We start from the raw sequence: 20109 nt of genomic DNA on the forward strand, positions 1-20109 counted from the left end.
AGCCTATTTGAGATTACGTTTGGGAAATAGAGTTTTTAAGTCAAAAAAGCTTTTGGGCAAAAGCTTCATTTTTAAGCTTTTGTCAAAAGTATTTTTTTTGGCAATTTTTAGGTTTTTTAAACCTTTAAAAGCACTTTTAATTGTTTTACCAAACTAATACTTTTTTTTCAAACGAATTTTTTGAGTGTTAAAAGCATTTTTAGATCCCTCAAATGCAATACCAAACAAGCCCTTAGAGCCTAAATGGAGTAGTTAAAGCATGTTGTCTAAGGGGGAGACCATGGCAATAGTGGTTTCAAAAGGGACATACAGAGAGAAAGTGAAGGTAAATTAGAACCAACAAAATAAGATTTTTCAAATGAAATGATGTAACTTATATAATTAAATACAACAAAATAAATTTTTTTAATTTTATTTTAATCTACTCCCCTGAAATTAGGCTTGGCTTAATTACAACGGTACTGGTGGAAAGATTTAAGCTACATCCTCATGCAATAGATGCGAAATCGAGTTTTCACATTCTCACTCCAACCTATAGGACCCTTAACGGCCAACCATTGACATAGAGCCAAGTATATAGAATAGGGGTATTGAAGTAAAAAACAAAGCTCTTTGGAATTGCCGAACAGAGCATGACTCACTCTCTTTTACGTTTTAAATAAGAGAGAGAAATAGGCAAAAGGAGTTTTCCGACTTAACTCAAGTTGGGTTTGGCAAAATCGCCCATTTCTGTATCTGCTTCGGAGCTTCCGAAGATTATATAAAAAAAAAGTCTTAAGAGAAAACGGTGTTCCTCTGTCACCTATTGATCTTTTGTCCCTCTCATGGGCTCTATATACTCTGTATATCACATTCTTCTTCATCTTCTTCATCTTCTTCTTCTTCTTTGACATAGAAGTTGAAAAATATCATATCTTTCATTCCCTTTCCTTCCGTCCATATATATTTTGTTTTTCTCGTTGTTTATTTCGTTTTGGGTAGTGGGTGTAAATGGCCAATGCATCTGGGTTCTTTACTCCCTCAGTTCCCAGCTTGAGAAGGAGGATTCAACCTTCGATAGCGATTTACCGATCTGGGCTTTGCTCCCCTGAGGGATTCTCCAAGAGGGTAATCTGCTCCGGCACCATTCATGGCGAAGAGAAGCTTTCTTCTGGTGCTTCCCCTTCTGAATCTCGGATACCCAGGTGAGTTTCATCTCTGATTTCTTTTGTATTTTGGCGATTCATCAGTTCTTGTATTAATCTTTAAAGCGTATAGGTTTTGAATGCAATTGGGTTAGAATATACTAGCGGAGTTTGTAGGAAATTGTTTGAGGAGGTGTAATTGGGTTATCATTTATGATATCTATTTGAAAGCCTATGAATGGATTCAAGATTTTTATTCTGGCTTTTGGGTTTTTGGAAAGATTTTTGGTTGGATGACCTTCTTCTTCATGTCTAGTTCTACTCACTTTGCTTGTTCTTCTCGGTAGAGAAGTTGGATGGTGGCATTTTGTCTGCGGATTTTAGTTTCGCTGCTATCTTTTTCTTTCCCTTCCCTATCACCCTTTTAAGAAAACTTTGCATGCATGGAAGATCATATGGAGTGAAAGAGATTCTTCTCGTCTAAGATGGTCTATATATGTTATATATCCTTTACAACATTGTCTTCGTAAATTATTTCATCTTGCAGAAACATTTGCAATTTACATCATTGCTAGCATACTCATGAGAGGTGGACATTTTTCAAATCCATATGCATGGTTTGGCTGTCTATAAGGTTTTCATGGGGGGAGTGATGTCCCAGTATGACATATTGGAAAGCTGAACTTACAGGGATATGATATTCTAAAACAGAAGCCTTTGTTTGTTCCCCCATTTGAGTCAGAGACCTGAATTTTATATGCTTCCTAGCATTCTTATTTGGCTGAATAAGAATAGGAAATGCAATATCCTTTGGATGTCACACTCATTTTGGGGTAAAGAGTCTCATGCCATTAGTTTTAAATGTCACAAGCATTTCATGGTTAAGAGTTTCTGTCATTAACTTCTCATTATTCTTCTTGCAATTAGCTTTTTATGTTTTGTTTTATGGAACTTCTTTGTTTTTAGAGGCCCAATTGTGTCTCCTTGAAGGCCATAGATGTTTTGGTTGTAGTATGTTTTAGAAGTCCAACCCCACTTTGATATCTGATTGGATTCAATGGAAATAAATTTTTGAATTAGAAAATGGCAATCTGACTTATCAAAAAAAATTATACTGATCCCATACTTTAAAAACGTCTATTAACAGGCTGGTCAGCAAAGGCTGCAAATTGGTTGGTTGTGGCTCAGCAACACCCACTCTGAAGGTTTCCAACGATGATCTTGCAAAAGTTGTTGATACTTCTGATGAATGGATATCTGTTCGAACTGGGATTCGTAATCGACGAGTTCTTTCAGGTCAGTTCTTACTTGTAGGCATGATGGTGCCATATTTTGGATAGTTGTGAGTGGTTTGTGTTGACTTTTCTTGGTTCTAGCCAAAAATAAATAAACAAATAATGGTGGCTTTGCTCAAAATGTGAGCTTGAGCCTGGGGAAGGCTGTTCAGCTTGATCAGTCTGGGCCTAGCTAGGCTGAGCTTGACTTGATTGAGTTTTTGCTGATTGTCTGATCACAATTCTTGTTTCCTACCCAAGATGATCTCTTAAGTCAATCATTAAGGCTGTACCAACTTTTTATCTAAGAGTTCAAAAGACATGGCGGATTTGACCTGGTTGAATATAAAATGGTGTTTTAGTGCTTTTGTTTCGGGATAATTTAATGTCTAGATGTGTTTTGATTGGACAGCAGATATTATGTATATCTATTTGTTGGTCTTCTTATCTATGGCACAATTGTTTTGAAATGGGAAGCTTAATTTCTTTATGTAGTTATATTGATTTCCTTGTTCTTTTTACTAATTCTAGTTAGGTGTTTCCTTTTATATATTTCTTGTGTACTTAGGGGTGCCTTACGCTTTTAATGATATTTGTCGATTATTTATATAAAAAAAAAAGTTCTTTATGCAATGGCATCTTAATTTTTGGAAAGTGTGAATGACTTTTATTTTAATGTTGCTCTTGCAGGCAAAGATAGCTTGACGGCTTTAGCGGTAGAGGCATCAAGGAAAGCTCTTGAGATGGCGCAGGTTGATCCTGATGATGTGGACCTAGTCTTGATGTGCACATCAACACCCGAGGATCTTTTTGGTAGTGCTCCTCAGGTATAAAGATCTGGGATGAAATATTCTGACATTTGGATCAAATTGAAAGATCAATCATATTAATAGTTAAGGCTGAGCAGCATGTATGTCTTAGATAATCTAGGGGTGCTTGCTTCTGTCATTCTGAGCAATTTTGCATGCACATGGCAAGATGCAAAAATGATTTTGTGCTGTCTATTTTTGAAGGAACTTTGACAAATTGCAAACTTTATGTATTTATTGCTACGCGATGTTGGGTGCATAACTTGAAGTAATGAAGGATTTCTTTTAGAAATTCTGTTTTTTTTTTTTTAAATAATAATAATTTTTAATTTTTAATTTTTCAAATATATCTGACACAGACACATCTTTCTTTGTTTTAGAAAGTGTCTTCTATACTATGATTTATATGGATACTCCTGTTTCAAAAAGGGGTCCATGCATTCTGAATGATGGGATTATGAGGGTACCTGTATTAAAAAAAAAAAAAAAAAAGATATTTGTAATTGATAGAGATGCCTCTCTTACTAGTTAATGCCAGATATAGTTTTAGAGTAGGGGCTGACTTAGCTAAGCTAAGTAGTAAGCCCTACAAGGCTGGCTTGGTTGAACTTAAATAGGGCTTTTGGGCTTAACTTAAGCTCAACTTCCCCTAACTGCCCCTCCCAAGCTTGGTTTGTCTAGGCTTTGGTTTAATCAATTGGACCTTTATATTTCTTAAGTGAATTTTTTATGAATAACTAGTCGAGGGTATGCTGCCCAAGAACATAAATTGCTTCTACTTTAGTTGGTATATAACCACTCTTAAGACTTTTCTATGCTCCTTTTTGTTGTATTGTAATTGTCAGATCCAAAAAGCACTTGGCTGCAAAAGAAATCCTTTGGCTTATGATATTACAGCTGCATGTAGCGGATTTGTGTTGGGTCTAGTATCGGCTGCTTGTCACATTAGGGGTAATGGATTTGTCTTCATTGCTGTAGTGGGGTCTGACTTTTGGGACTAAAATAATCTAACTCTACCTCTGTAAATTGCAGGAGGCGGATTTCAAAATGTTCTGGTTATTGGAGCTGATGCCCTTTCTCGATATGTTGATTGGACGGATAGAGGTACTTGTATTCTCTTTGGAGATGCTGCTGGTGCTGTGTTAGTGCAGGTAATGGTCTAGTCCGACAATCTAGTTGTTGATATAATTATGATGATTTTGTCTCTATAAGGAGGCCTTGTCATAAAGTTAGTAAAAGTTTAGACTTGGTTTAGATGATGTAGCAGTTTGATTTCTCAGTTGAGAATTGTGAGCTCTTAACCTTGTTTTCAGACTTGTTTCTGTTTTTTTTTTTTTTTTTTTTTTTAAAGTAATTGATATATCATTAAAAGCGTAAGGTGCACCCAAGTACACAGAAAGTATACTAGAGAAACACCTAGGTAGAAGGAGAAAAAAGAACAATGAGCTTTTTTTCTAGTTGATTTACTTTTTGTCTTTCACATTATGGCCAGAAAGTCAAATATTACTTCTTGTCATCTGTTCTAATTGAAGGCCAGGTTCTATATGAGACTTCTATGATGATGTCATTACTCCATATTGAAAAATTGGGGAATCAGAGGGATCCAACACCTAGATGCTCACCCCCACCTGGTACTCATAATGTATTCTTCTCTGTAACTTGGCTTTACACTCTTAGGGCCCAAGAGGTTAAAAAGATGAATGCTGACTGGTTAGACAATTGTTTTCAGCTCTAATCTCCTATATCTTGTACAATTTATGACACTAGGTTTGATCTCCCTTGTACTTTCTCTGGGAGTTCTGATTTAATTGTTGCTTAAGGATGATAATTACCTCATACCTGCTTCTATTAGTTCGTTTATTCTGATATAACAACTATTCTGCAGGCCTGTGACAGTGAAGAAGATGGTTTATTTGGTTTTGACCTGCATAGTGATGGTGATGGCCAAAGGCATGTGATTCTAATATTCATGACTAAAACAAACTTTTCACTTCCTTCTATGAGGACTGTGACTGAGCACGTGACTTCCTTTTATGCAGACATCTAAATGCCAGCATCAAAGAAAATGAAGCAGATAATGCGTTAGGATCAAATGGTTCAGTGTTAGGCTTCCCTCCAAGGCGCTCCTCATATTCCTGTATTCAAATGAATGGCAAAGAGGTCTTTCGATTTGCTGCACGATGTGTGCCACAGTCAATTGAGTCAGCCCTTGGAAAGGCTGGCCTCCATGGATCAAGCATTGATTGGTTACTGCTTCATCAGGTATACTAGATACTACCTACAAAAAATTTTAAACAGAAAGTTGTGTTTAAAACCTAAGATATATATGGTCACTCATATTCTACCATGGAAATCTATCAAGAGTTTAGTTCATTAAACAATGTCGTCTGGTACATGATTTTTTTTTTTTTTTTTTTTTTTTGCCTTAAAAACAGCTTATGAGGATAGTCTAGGTGAGAAATATTTAATTTGTAGGCGAAATCATTATTTTTTAAAGGTTATAGCATATATTTCTCTCTTGAAGGGACAAACAAAAACTGGGTCTGGACTTGTGCTTTGATATTCCCTGCAGTCGTGTGTTGGAATATCTAAGCCGAGTAGCTTTGTCTAATCTTTCTTGATGTCAAAAGAAAGCTGATCAGATCCACTCCATTTTCGAATTGCTTATAAAGTGTATTAATTAGTTGGTCTAAAATAGAAAATGGTGTAATAAATAATGCTGATGGTTGGTCTAAAGTAGAAAATGGTGTAATAAATAATGCTGATAGTTGGTCTAAAGTAGAAAATGGTGTAAGAAATAATGCTGAACTTTATTTATCCGCTCATAATGAAGCTATACTGGAAGAAGTCATTGTTTGGAAGGAGTTGGATACAATGTTGATATGTTTGTTATGCATTGTACCTATATTGGCGGTGATGCAGTACTAATGAGAGATGATTGATAAATGCAGGCAAACCAGAGGATCATTGATGCTGTTGCTGCACGTTTACAAGTCCCACCAGAACGGGTCATATCAAATTTGGCAAACTATGGCAACACAAGTGCTGCTTCCATTCCATTAGCATTGGATGAAGCTGTCCGAAGTGGGAAGGTCAAGGCAGGCCATACCATAGCTGCCGCCGGCTTCGGAGCGGGTCTTACATGGGGTTCTGCCATTATCAGATGGGGATAAACCTCCATTTTCCAGCCCAATCACCCTACTAACACAAGAGAAAATATTTTGAGTATGAGGTGTAGTTCTCCAATTCCTTATGTGCTGCTCTCCATTTACTTTCCCCAAAAAAAAGCAGGCATATTCTCCATAAGCCCCTTTTTGTTTGTTTGGCTTTTGATACGTTTTAGCTTTTGCAAACTCAATAAATTTTATTCTTTTCCAGAGTCCATTAATGTACTTGTTTTTATATCTCCCAGAGCCTTGGTTGTGAATGCGTTAGATATTTTTAATATCTAAAAAGTCGTGCAAAAAAAAAAAAAAAAAAAAAAAATCACGGATTTGTTTGGTAAAAAGTTTAAAAGTATTTTGTTGACTTTTTACTCTAAAAAGGGTCAAAAATTCACTTTTGTAAAAAGTTTAAAAATTAAACTTTCTCAAAAAGCTCTCTCTTCTAATGCAATTTCCAAGCGGTCGAGTAAAAAGATTGGCATGGTCATGAATGGGTGTCAATATGTTGAATTAGGATCATCTCTTAATTTCATTTGAACTGGATAATATCTAGTTGGTTATATTGTTTGTCTCCTTAAAAAATGAAAAGACAATAATACCCTTTCAAATATAACTGACTGGATATTATCAGAAAGGATCCTATTCCCAGTATGTTAGTGGAACAGCTTTTGTTTTTGCTTGATGATATATATATGTTTTCTTCTACTTAACCAAACAACTTCAAATTACAAAATTGAGATACAAAAGAATCTAATATAATCTTCCTTGCACTTGTGCAATGAACTATTGTGAAGTAAAAGGAAATTAAAAATAAATAAATAAATAAGTTACTCAAATGCCACTTCTTCTTCAAACCTAGATTTAATCCTGTGTAAGGTAGCCTCAATTGCAATATCAAATGCATCTTTGGTTGCCCTGAAATTGAAGGAACTCCCATGCCTCCTGTACATAACCCTCGGCATTAACTCTATCACTTTCTCTCTCATCCTCCTAACTCTTGTTCTTGGTATACCCATTAACACCTCTACAATTCTCAGTCCCTTAAACACCACCTCTTCCTTCGGTATAAAGACAGAAAACTCCCTGTATATCTCTTCCGGCAAATGCCACGTGTACTGCAACTTCGCCGACAATTCCTCGAAGAAGACCGGTATGCAGCCGGCGAGAAGGCTATCAAAAGTGGACCTCCGCGTGGGTGTGTCCCCGGGCGGTTGCAAGCAAAAGGTCGCTTGCAACATAGGCTTCATATATCTGTTTTTTTTTAATATAAATATAAATTAAATGATTAATTTTCAATGAAGAGATATAATATACTTAACAATATTGAGAAAAAAAAAAATCCAAAATTCAAACTTGGTCTCGCTATTTATCTCTTATTTAATTTAAATGAATGTTAAATTAGAAATTAATGATTAAATTCGTTGAAGATATACCTTATTGGATCGTGCTCACACACCCCATTGGAGCAATCAACGACCTCGCACAGCTTCACGTACGCACCAAGATACTGAGTCACATTACTGGTACACTCGTTCCTAATGCTCCGCCGGATGTTCGGCGTGGCGGAGATCCCTCCGCCGCCGGCGAAGAGCATAAAGGTGGACCTCCGGGAGCGCCTCACGCGGCGCATCCACGACTCCAAGAAGGCGAGGGACGGCGGGTGAAACGACGTCGGGTAAGGGACGGCGTGGTCCTGCCAAGGCCAAGCTCTGGCCTCCAACGTCAAAGCCGTGACGTTGTAGAACTCGGGGAGTTGGAGGAAGGAAGTGCCCCACGAGGGAGGATCGTTGCGCAAAGGTTGCGAGAAGTCCCAGGAAGGCCTTGCCATTACCAGGAAATGGTCGTGGCCTTCACGGCGAGCCCATATGCCGGGGCTGTCGTATTGGAGAAAATCGAACAATTCGAGGCCGTGGTCGGCGCTGGCATTGACGTCGGGGCCGTAGAGGTAACGGAGGGCGTCGATGGCGGCGTAGTAAGGGAGATAGACGGCGTTGGCGGCATTGGGATCGGCGGTGAGGCAAGAGTACTCGAGCATGCGGCGGTGGAAGATGAGCTCGAGCATGAGAGGGTCAGTGCGGAACCAGCTGCGGGAGAGAGGATGGGTCTTGTGGCCGAGGCCGTGGTTGGGAAGATAGGGGCAGAAATTGTCGAAGAGAGGATATTGGGAACAGTTGAACAAGAGATCCAGATTGAACCGCGTGGGCAGCCGTCTGATGTGGATCCAACGGCCAGTGCAGTCCGTGGTGGTGGTGGGCTGGGAAATGGTCGATTTGAGGAGGAAGAGGAAGAGGAAGATAGTGGCGGTGAGAATTGTGGGTGTGGAGGCCATGGGAGTGGCGATTGGGGGTTAGGGAGAGAGAGCGATGGAGGAAGTTTGGATGTTATTTCTACGGTGGTGGCGAAGGTGAACCATTGATGATGCTTTTTCTTTTTCTTTTTCTTTAGTTGAAATGATCGTCTTTTTTTTGACGAATTGTTTTACTTTTTCTTTAACTTTGTTGTGTTGTCTGTTGTGGGGAGAGAAAGAAGGAGAGAATGGTGGAAAAAATGAAAAAACCGAAGGCCATTAGAGAGAGTTTTAAGTGGACAAGTGGACAAGTGGTGGACTCATTTGGTTTGACGCAATATTGTCGGTGAGATGGACAACGGCTCGTGCCTCGTGGAAACAAATCTCATCCCATAATAATAATTTATTTTTTTATTTTTTAAGCCCATAGAAAATTTATTTTGCAGAAAAGGGAGGGAGGTCCACTTGAATTATTTTTGGCCTCTTTGTTTGCGAGTTTGCCACACAAACTTCATGCGTGTTGACTATTACCAATATGTGGACAGTTTTTTTTTTTAATTTTTTTTATTTTTTTTTTATGCATTCGAATGAGCAGGTTATAGGGTATCAAAACGCTTTGGACCGTAGAATTACTCTTAATTATGTGCCATGATAAATGATTGGATGCACTTCACCGGGGCAAAACTAGATGTTTAGAGCGTTTTGGCTCTAGATGTTTCCTTATTCTAAATGAATGAAATGATATTCTCATTTACCAAAAAAAAAAAAACTAGGATTTGTAATGTGGGGATAATTTTTTTTTTTTTGTTAGGGAGATGGGCGAATTTATATAAATACAAAAAAGCGCACACAAACATATATATATATAATCTCTTTATTATGTATGTTTTTTATATAAAATAAAAGTATAAAAGTCTTACAAGCAAAATAAACTAGGGGTGTTCAAGCGGGTCGGTTATAACCAACCTACTAACCGATAGCCGATTATAATCGCAAACCGATAACTGATAACCGTTAATCGATTTGATAGTCGTTTATTAAAAACCGCTAACCAACTAGGACGGTTGCGGTTAGCGGTTTTAGGGATAAAGAAAGGCGGTTATAACTGATAACCGCCTTTATTTATATATAATAATATAAAATATATATTAATAAATATAAATATTTATTATATTTATTATATTTATATTTGCTTTGCTTCCATTTGATTCGTATTTTGTAATATGTATCCAGATTTGAGATTTGTCTTTTTAATTTTTTCATTTGAATTTGGATTAATGATTTTGGGCTATGTTTTCTTAGCTATGTTTTTGGGCTAGAATTTCTTTGGCCATATATATATATATATATATATATATATATATATATATATATATATATATATATTTTTTTTTTCCATCTTTTTTGAAGCATTTGGCCTTAAATCCTTAAAATAAGACCAAAAAATATCAAATTAAAGGCTCAAAACACTTAAAAAGTCCAAAAGTCCATTTAAAAAAAAAAAAAAAAAAAAAAAAGCAGTTATAACCGTGCAGTTATAGCCAATAACCGACGGTTATAACCATTTGAACACCCCTAAAATAAACTAAACACGATCTTTGGTTGAGCTAAACAATGACAACTGATTGTTAGTTAGAACCCACTCAAAGAACCCAACCCTTTTAACTTTTCGTTTCACATATTCGATCAGAGTTCCAAATTAAATTGAGTTTTTGGTTAGAAGTGAACTAAAATATGAAGGGAAACTAAATGAATGGGGTATTTAGGTTTTTGAAGTCGAAAGAAGGGGCAAAACTTTAAAAAAATAATAATTAAAATGTGACAAATATTATTTTGGGGGACACAAATGTTATTTTGAGGGACAAAAATATCATTTTGGGGGACAAATTTATAAAATTGGTGTACTTTGAGTAAATTTGTAAACATTTTGGAGGTACTTCTCCCACCCTAGGCTATAGGTCCACCCCTGCTGCACGAGTGAATTGATTAACTTACATGGACAATTTACTGCCCTTTTTTTAAAAAACTACACCTACCTCCCAAATGACCAAATAATTCACAATATTATCTTTAACTCTTGATTTTTGTAATGTACTCCGTCAATCTATTGCACTATCACACAATTTGCGATGTTCTTCACTTTATTTAGATTTTCTGTTAAATCTTAATATAAAAATGTGTGTTTCACGTGACCAAAAATTACAAGAATTTCCTGCTTATGATTAAAAAAAAAAAAAAAAAAAAAAAACCTCCCATAGTTGGATGTGGGCAACTTCCAAGCGAAGTTTTTTTTAAGGGTAACTTCACTTTAAATCCCTGAATTACCACATAATTTAAGAAGCCTTCCAAATTTCAAAACCTCTCAATTTGGACCTTTAACTTTCAATTGCAGTCAATTTGAACCCCCTTCATCAGATTTAGCCGTTAACTTCCCTGATTTACCCCTAAAAAGACCAAAATATCCATAATTTTTTTTAACTTTATTTTTTTAAAAAAAATTGGAATTAAGAGTAAATTTGAAATTTTATAAAAAAGTCAAGGATATAAACGTCATTGTCTCACTTTTAACATTTAAAATCTGACTGAGTGATTCAAATTGATTGCAGTTGAAAGTTTAGGGGTCCAAATTGAGAGGTTCTGAAGTTTTTTTTTTAGGGAGGCTTCTCAAATTACTTGATAATTTATGGATCTAAAGTGAAGTTACCTATTTTTTTTATTAATATTTTTTAAAAAAATCTAAGGGGTATAGTTGTATTCTACAAATTTTATAGGGTATAATGGACATTTTACATCACATGTGGCTCATGTGATGCGCTTGCTGTCAAAATTAATGAAAATTTCTAACAATGGAGGGACATTGCAAATTATGGGGTAGAATTGCAAAAAATTGAAGTTGGGGAAGAAGGGGGACATGGCAAATTGCGAGATAGTCTGAGGGGTATAAGTATAGTTTTTCCTTCTTCTTTTTTTCTAAGCCATACAATATAAGGGAAAAAGGGTTAGAGGGCGTCTTTATCACTTTTAATGCTAATGGAAATGAGGCGAGAAGAGTTTTTGAGAACGCTTCTAAACACACCTTAGGAAAGCAGCTCATTTAACTACCAAGTGTGCTATATGATTTTCACATCTATGAACCTTTGAGTTAGTCCTACTTGTAAATAAAAGGAGAAGCAATAAATATATTAGTGATTGAATAGACCATATGGAGTTAAGGGATTTGATAGATCATATGGAGGATAGCTATGATTTACTATATATCTATATAGCATGATTTCTATGCATCAAAATATCGGTGGCTATTACCGAAGTTATGCCCAAACTTCCTTAAAATAAACTACATTTTTGTGTCATAATAATGGAGACAATGCATGTTGTATTTGTGAAAATCTACGTTTACTATTTCAAAATACAAACCGTCACTTATGGGCTCATTGCATGCTCAACTATAATATTTGCTTACTAAGTCATGGACTTACACATATATTTGCAGTTTAGCAGGTCGTTGTATAAAGTGAGAAAGTTTACTAAGATGAAGACGGCAAGCGAATGTCTCACATTATCAGATCTTATTATATTTAGAATATCATTAGAGGCTTTAGGTATGTAATTAATGATACTTGTGGATATTTATAATTGTAGCAATCTCGGATCACGTATTTCCGCTTTTCACATATTTTTTCTTTGTATCAATTAATGGGGGATACCACTAGTCATTTACTAGTTAATTGAACTGAAGGTACTGCCAGTAACCATTGCAAGATGGGTTGAATTTAATCAATCCAATATTGGGGGTGTTATATAATTGGGCACGAAAAACTCTAATTACATAATAAAATCATAATCTTGTAGATTATAACCTTTATCGAATGTTCAATATCGAGGTTGATCGTTCGATCAACAAGGATCGAATGTTCAACATAACAGTTGAATGTTCGATGAGTGTCAAAATGCATGGAAAAACCCAAAACTACCTCTTAAACCCATTACTTAACTCAACCAAGACTCCTAATAATCCTAAAAATGCATAATAACGTGATATAACACGAAGAGTGCGAGCAAGTTCATTTCTTTTTGAAAATATAGTTAACTTATGCATGCTTTACCATAAAACCTTAACTTATGTGCTTAGATGTCCTGAAACACAAATGATGTATGTTAAGTAACAATATTAGTAGATTAAAATCAACAAAAACATGTTAACATTACGTCAATACAAGATTGAGGTTTATGGGTTACCTTCTTGAAGATGAAGCCTCACAAAGAATCACATTTCTCTCTCTACGACCTCTCTCTCTATTTCTCTCCTCTAAGATTCTTGGTGAGACAAAATGGTGAAACTAGGGTTTTTGGGCGTACAAATTACTTTATAGGGGCCTTTACATGCTCAAAGGGCTAAGGTGGCTAAAAAGATAAAATTGTTCTCAGACAATATCGAACGTTTAGGAGACGCGTCGAATGTTTAGATAAAGAGGATCTCAATCGTTCGAGTGGGATGTCGAACGTTTGGGTAAAGAGGGTCTCAATCGTTCGAGTGGGATGTCAAACGTTCGAAAATGGAGAAATGCAAAGTGTCAAAGGTTTTTAAGGAAATTCAATTTATAGTGTTTCATCATAATCATTTTATATGATATTTAGAATTAAGGGTTTTTATTTGATAAATGATATAATTCATTCATTTTTCAACCATCTTTTAACCATTTATATAGTGAATTGATGAATCCATTATTAAATTTGTATGAGGTCCACATTAGTCCACAGATCTAATTATTGATTTATTAAATTTGTAGGATGAGATGAAAAAAATATTGACGTGAATCATTTCTCTTTTTATTTTTAAATCTCGCAGTTGCATTAATTAATTATGTTAATTTTTGGGGTATTACGTATAGAGACATTTTTATTGTCTATTTTTGTGTACTATTGTTTACTTGCTAGAGTAATGTAATCCATATCTTATTGTATTTTGGGGGACTCTAGTTTTGTAATGATGATGAAAAAAAAAAAAAATACCAAGGTAAATAGCTTTGTAGCTCAAATCGATATTACACATTTTTGTGCATTTATTATGATATTAGTAGTAAAGGTGGCACTTCAAGTTAGTTACCTGTTAATTAATTTGGGGTGTTATGAGTGACATTCCTAGTTAAATAGTTAATTAATTTTGAGGGCATTACATGGCTTTCATAGTCACCCCAAGCAGAGAGGGTGGCTCACTCGACCACCCCTAATAAATGGGTGGCTTGTACGGCCACACAAAGCAAACAAAGGTAGTTCACAACACCATTCCTTCTTTTAAGTTGGCTACATGAGCCACTCATCCATTAAGAGGTGTTCCATGCACTGCGTCTGCTTAGGGTGGCCACATGAGCCACCCCATTAGTTGGGTGTTGCTGCACGAGCTACCCTTTAGTTAGGGGTAGTCGCATGAGTCACCCTTTAGTTTAGGATAGCCCCCGCGACCACCTTCACTATTTGGAGTGGCCGTCAGAGCCACTCCTTCTGTTGCAGATGGCCATGCAAGCCACCTGTCCATTTGAGGTGGTCTGCCCCTCTTGTGGGAGCGGAGGTCATGTCTTATCGTTCTTTTTTATTTTTGTTTTTGTTTTGTTTTGTTTTGTTTTGTTTTTTGTTTTGTCTTTTTTATCATATTTTAATTTTTTAATAAAATAATTTTTTCTTTCAACCGAGGTGGTAAAAACTGCTTACATGACACTGTCAGTTTTAGACAATTTTGGATGAAAAAGTGGAAAAAAAAATAAAAAAAAAACTTGAAAAAGTTAAAAGTCATATTTAAAAACCAAAATAAGAAATCGAATCCAAGTTATTTTTGTTCTTCCACTGTCAAGTGGGTAGTTATTTGAGGGGATTCAATGAAAGAGGATCGGAGGGTTTAAGTGAGATATATAGAGAAAGCATGGATGTGTCGAAGTGGTTGGTTTTCATCGGTTCATCGTTTTGTATGGTCAACAATGTGAATATCAAACAATTTGTCTTTTGTGACAGGGACAACAAGGTTTGATGAACTACAACCTGGGGGTTGGATTTTTCCTCTTCCTCAAGTTCTTGGATTTGTGTAATTGTTGAAAAGTAAGTTGAATGAAGAAGTGAGCTATCTAAGTTTTATGCCACAAATGTTGTAAGATGTTGGGTTGAGGTTGAAGAAATGAAGGGTGGCGCTGATAATTTTTTACAAAATTCGTAAATTTGATATTAATAAATACAAAATTAGCAAGTTAGAGTTTAATGTAACGAGATTTGGGTCAAACCGAGTCTAACCAACTTGACACTACTAATAAACGGGTTAATCTCAAGTCAACCTACTTAACCCACATAACCCGTATAAATTTAAATTACCTTTCAAATATATCTAGTATCCATTTGTTAATGATTATTGTTGATGCTCAGTGAGGATATTTTATCACGTCTTTTGTTGGAATGTAAAATTATTTTCATTATTACTATGTGTTTATTTATTTAGATGAACTTTATTGAACTATAATAATATTTTGATTAGGTAATGGATATCAATTATTAAATTGGTTGTCATGAAGTAGTTGTTTATGTTTATAATTGATATAATTTCTAATTAAAAGATATAAAATTGTGCTAATCATGCCATATCAAGTATTTAGTTCAATTTAATCAATTTATAATAAACAAGTCGAAAAGAGTAGAATGTGTCATGTTTGGGTCAACCCAACACCATTTACTTATTAAACGACTGTTAGGCACCAAGGCCTGTACTGTAGGCATGCGAGCTGGAGAGAGGCTGTGTATTTGTATCCAGAATGGGGCTTAGGAGTTTGGAGTGGAAGAGTTGATTTCTTTTAATGTGGCTCCAGGGCATCCCATAGTTGCACAATTAAAGGATTCCCCTTTATATTCCAGAGGGATCTTAGGTTCTTGAATCTTGATGGTGAAGATGCATGAATAGGAAAAGTGTTGGTTTCAATGTCTTCGATGGTGATTGGTGCAGTTCTTACCATCCAATTTTGTTTAATAACAAATCTATGTTTTGTATTTGAATTCAACTTTGATTTTAAATCCATCATTATGAAATTGGGCCCAATTCAATTTTTGATTTTATGCATTGGATTTGGATACGAGATGTAATTTTAAAATCAGCATTGGAGTTGGGATAAAGAGAGATATGAAGATTTTAAAAGCTACATCAATTTTAGAGTAATAGAAAAAAGATATGAGAAAGACTTCTAGCATTATTCTTTGATCTATATGTATGTCTATCATATAGTATCATAGATAAAAGTATAATTGATTCATTTAAAGTAAATTCATGTATACATTATAATTATATAAAATAGAAGAGATACAATAAATGTTGTCTAACATATGAAGCATTTTCAAAGTCAGCAACACTTTAATACAAAACCCTATGTTTTCCCTTCAAAGAATAATTTGAGTTCAAGCTTCAAAATAAATTCCAACACAATCATAGTTTCAATATTCTTCATTTTTCTACATAGATGTAATATTATTTCTACATTGTCAACATGCTTTACAATGCTACAGAAAAGTATCACATCTTTCATCTACTTCAGCACTTACAAGATTGAATTATTCGATTATGTTTTGTTTTTATCAAAAAAATTCTTATTTGTTTATTAAAGGGTTAGCTAGGGATAACTTTCCTATGCCATACTAAGCAATGTCATAGGGCGGGCCTTGTGGCTTCAATAGACTACCAAACTGATTTGGTTGAGAATGTTCTAAAAGAGGTCTTAACCCTATACTTCTGTTCTAGGGATGGCAATTTTGGCACGACCCGCAAACCCGATACGAAGTTAACAGGTATTGGGTTTGGGCTTATCGGGTTCGGGTCTTAATCGGGTCTACCCGATTAAGACATGATTAAATTCGTGTCTGGCGGGTCGACCCGACGGGTCCACGAGTCGACTTGCCAGACACGTTTAATAAATGGGTCAGTCGGGTCTGGCGGGTCAACCGGGTCTGGCGGGTCTCGGGTGACCCGCTATACCCATTTAATTTTTTTTTTTTTTAAAAAAAAAAAAACATATGTCTAAGTTTTAACTAAGTTAACCCTAACACTTACTGACTCACTCACGGCTTCACTTCACTGGCCTATTCCTTGTTTTTCTATTACTTTATCTATGTGGGTCTATATATTAAAACATTCTATTTTAAATCATTATTTATATATTAAAACATTCTCTTTTAAAACTTTTTATTGTTCTTGGACGGTTAGGATAAATTTGACTAGTCCTTTTGCCCAATAGATCCCTTTATTAAATTATTTTTTTCCAATTTTGATTAATGGTTTTTTTTTTTAAAACCGTGTCAGGTCGGGCCGTGTTACCTGTTTAGTGCACTAATTGTGTCGGGTCGTGTCTACCCGATATGACCCGGTTATGCTAAACGGGTTAAGCAGGTCGTGTCGGGTTACCCGGATATTTTCCGTGTTATAATCGTGTCAGACCCACTAACCCGTTTAGCTAAACGGGTCGTGTTTGTGTTTCGGGTAATCGGGTCGCGGGTCTTAACGGGTCATAATCGGGACTACCCGGTTACCCGTTTTGCCAGCCCTATTCTATCCACTAGCCTCGGGTTGAGCTTCAAGTTTATGACCGTTTATGCTCTGATTGTTAGCCAATTAGAAGAATTATTTATCCAAGCCCACTCTCCATTATAAATTAGGAAAAAATGTAAAATTAGTTCCTATTGTTTACCTTGTTTGTAATTAGCTCTTTATAGTATCAAAATAAATTCATAAGTCTTGAGGTATGTCAAAAATTTAATTTAGTCCCTATGATCAAATTCCTTCCACTAAAGGTGCATTTGGCATTGCGATTTAATAGACAAAAAGTACAATTTTAAATCAAATCGTAGAAAATAAATTGTTTAGGATTGCATTTTTAAAAAGCACAATTTAAAAAGTCAAACCACAATTTTATCAAATGCTTAACTACGCTTTTAAAAATCATCGCACATTTTAAAATTCTTATTTTTAAATTGCACATTTTGAAATTGTAATCCTAAACAGACGTTTAACATATTCCAATAGTATAACAAGTCAAAGTCAATAAAATTATGACATATGTCTTATTTAAGTAGTGTTGTTGTTATTGTTGATACCCTTACTGCAAAATAGAAAAATGTTTTCCTTGCTAGGTTTCTCTATGAGGAAACTAGGCTTGAGGGGATAGTCTTCTTCTGGGGACAGGGTGAAGGGATAGTTTGCGGAGAAAAGGATGGATGATGTTCTGGAGAACCTATGCAAAAGGATTTCTGTAATAGGAGGGGAAAAAGTTGGTATCAAAATTTTAGAAGGTGAAATTGTGCCTGATAGCGAAAAGGGAGAGCGGTGTTTAGTGGGCAGAATTGGTGATGACAGGAAGGTGAACAAGGAAGCCTTCAAAAGTGTGCTGTTGAGGATATGGCGCACAATGGGGTCTGTGGTTTTTAGTGAAGTGCAGGACAATGTATGGGTGTTTGAGTTTGCCGATGTTGAGGACAAGAAGATGGTGATCGAAGGGAGACCATGGTCATTTGATAGGCAAATTCTAGTTCTCAATGAGTTTGATGGAAGCGTTCCTATGGCACAGATGAAATTTACTCACTCCCCGTTTTGGATCCAAGTGCATTATATGCCTTTAATCTGTATGAACAAAGGGGTGCGTACAAAGATTGGTGAGTCCTTGGGAACATTAGAAGATGTCGATGTCGCAGGAGATGGAGGTGGATAGGGAAGATGCTTGCGGTCCAGGTGAATATCAATCTCCACAACCCACTGGAACGAGGACGAATGTTATCACTGGGGTTATTGGGTGACATTCAAGTACGAGTGACTTCCACACTGCTGCTTTGACTGTGGAAGAATATTGCATGGGGAGAAAGGGTGTTTGGTGAAGAAATCCTACCGGCGTAAAGAGGGTGTGGGTCTGAAATCGTGGGGTGTATGGCTCAAGGCGGAGGAACTACGGAGGGGACAGGGCGGAGAGTTGGGCAGTGAATATTTTCAGGGAGAGGCTCGACAATCTGTCGGCACCTTGTGGAGAAAGGTAAGCTCACGAAAGGAAAGCCCCAGAGATCACGGCAACCCTAGCAATGATAACCATTACGGTTCCGGAGAATTCAATAGAGTGGGAGCTTCTTTCCATACTGAGGTGAGGACCGCAGTGACTCTTAATGACGAGGCAGATTCTGTGGCAAAACAGCTGGACAACTTGATGAATGAGCTGGAAGGGGTACCGGTAGAAATTAACTCGTTACTCACACGAGGGAAAAAGAACGGTGCTTATGTGGCTTCAACGACTGCAGACTCATGTGCTCATCTGCATGCACCCATGCAGCAAGAACCTGCGAAGGGGTCAGTGGAGAACTTATGCACGCAAGTAGAGAAGAAAGGATAGGGGAGTGGAAAACACATGGCACAGATGGTGGATCTTGAAGGGGAGAGCACATCGACAACGCATGAGCCTGTGAACATGTTGAGAGAGGTTGTTGGAGTAACAGCAATGGTGACGGAAGAGGGAGTGGAAAAGAAGGAAAGTGTCGAGGGGTGGTCAGTAAGAAAGTGGAAACGTCAGGCCCAAGGTGTCGAACAACAAAGTGGAAAATTCCAAAAGCTGGGAAAGGCAGATAAGAAATGAAAAAACAGTGTGGATGAAACGGGCAGTGGTTTGAATGAGACAAGGAAAAAGTGTAGAAAGGAAAGGCACCAGGGGACGGAGAGTACTAACGACTTGATGGCGGCTGTTGACCAGCCCCGCCATGTCCAATGAGTCTTATAAGCTGGAACTGTCGAGGGCTTGGGAACCCTCGGACAGTTCGTGACCTTAGCCAAATGTTTAGGGAAAAGAAAGCCAATTTCTTGTTTCTAATGGAAATGATTAGTAGCAAGAAAAGAATGGAATGGATTAAGGCTAAGCTTGGTTTTGCAGGATTATTTGCAGTTGACTCGGTGGGAAGGAGTGGAGGAGTAGCTTTGTTATGGAAGGAAGAAAATGAATTGGAAATCCAAAATTCTTCACGATGGCATATTAATGCCATTGTGAAGAGGAATGAGGATGGTCTCCTGTGGAAGCTAACAAGGTTTAATGGCAATCCGGACAGCTCAAAACGATAGGAGTCTTGGGCATTGCTGTAGCACCTCAAATCCTTTTTACCGGATGCCTGGTTGTGCATTGGGGATTTTAATGAAATCACTCATCAAGGAGAGAAAACGGGAGATGCTAGACGCAGGAAGGGTCATATGGCAGCTTTTTGATCCGTTTTGGAGGAATGTCATCTAGAAGACCTTGGTTTCATTGGCCCAAGGTTTACATGGTCAAATAAGCAAGCAGATGGCGTCACTACCCACGTGCGATTGGACAGAGCATTGGCTAACCGCACCTGGTGTGAACGGCATAGAGGAGCGGAGGTGTTTGTACTCGCAGCCCGAGCTTCAGATCATAACCCTTTATTGATTCAAAT

The 20109-nt window shown here is 36.7% G+C and overlaps 2 protein-coding genes across 2 annotated transcripts; one reads left to right on the plus strand and one right to left on the minus strand.

The window, feature by feature from the left end:
* Positions 1-692: 692 nt before the first annotated feature.
* LOC132176422 (3-ketoacyl-acyl carrier protein synthase III) lies at positions 693-6591 on the plus strand. The gene is made up of 8 exons (XM_059588618.2): positions 693-1184; positions 2272-2420; positions 3089-3225; positions 4053-4158; positions 4240-4358; positions 5093-5157; positions 5247-5469; positions 6159-6591. Exons 1-8 carry the CDS (start codon positions 991-993, stop codon positions 6378-6380), a joined length of 1215 nt encoding a protein of 404 aa, XP_059444601.1. The 5' UTR covers positions 693-990; the 3' UTR covers positions 6381-6591.
* Positions 6592-7062: 471 nt separating this feature from the next.
* Positions 7063-8891, minus strand: LOC132166073 (Exostosin family protein). The gene is made up of 2 exons (XM_059576825.2): positions 7805-8891; positions 7063-7622 (listed from the first exon to the last, which is right to left on the minus strand). Exons 1-2 carry the CDS (start codon positions 8698-8700, stop codon positions 7199-7201), a joined length of 1320 nt encoding a protein of 439 aa, XP_059432808.1. The 5' UTR covers positions 8701-8891; the 3' UTR covers positions 7063-7198.
* Between the last annotated feature and the right edge of the window lie 11218 nt (positions 8892-20109).

The sequence above is a fragment of the Corylus avellana genome, chromosome 3 (assembly GCF_965113065.1).
Source record: "Corylus avellana chromosome 3, dhCorAvel1.hap1.2, whole genome shotgun sequence".
Classification (NCBI taxonomy): domain Eukaryota; kingdom Viridiplantae; phylum Streptophyta; class Magnoliopsida; order Fagales; family Betulaceae; genus Corylus; species Corylus avellana.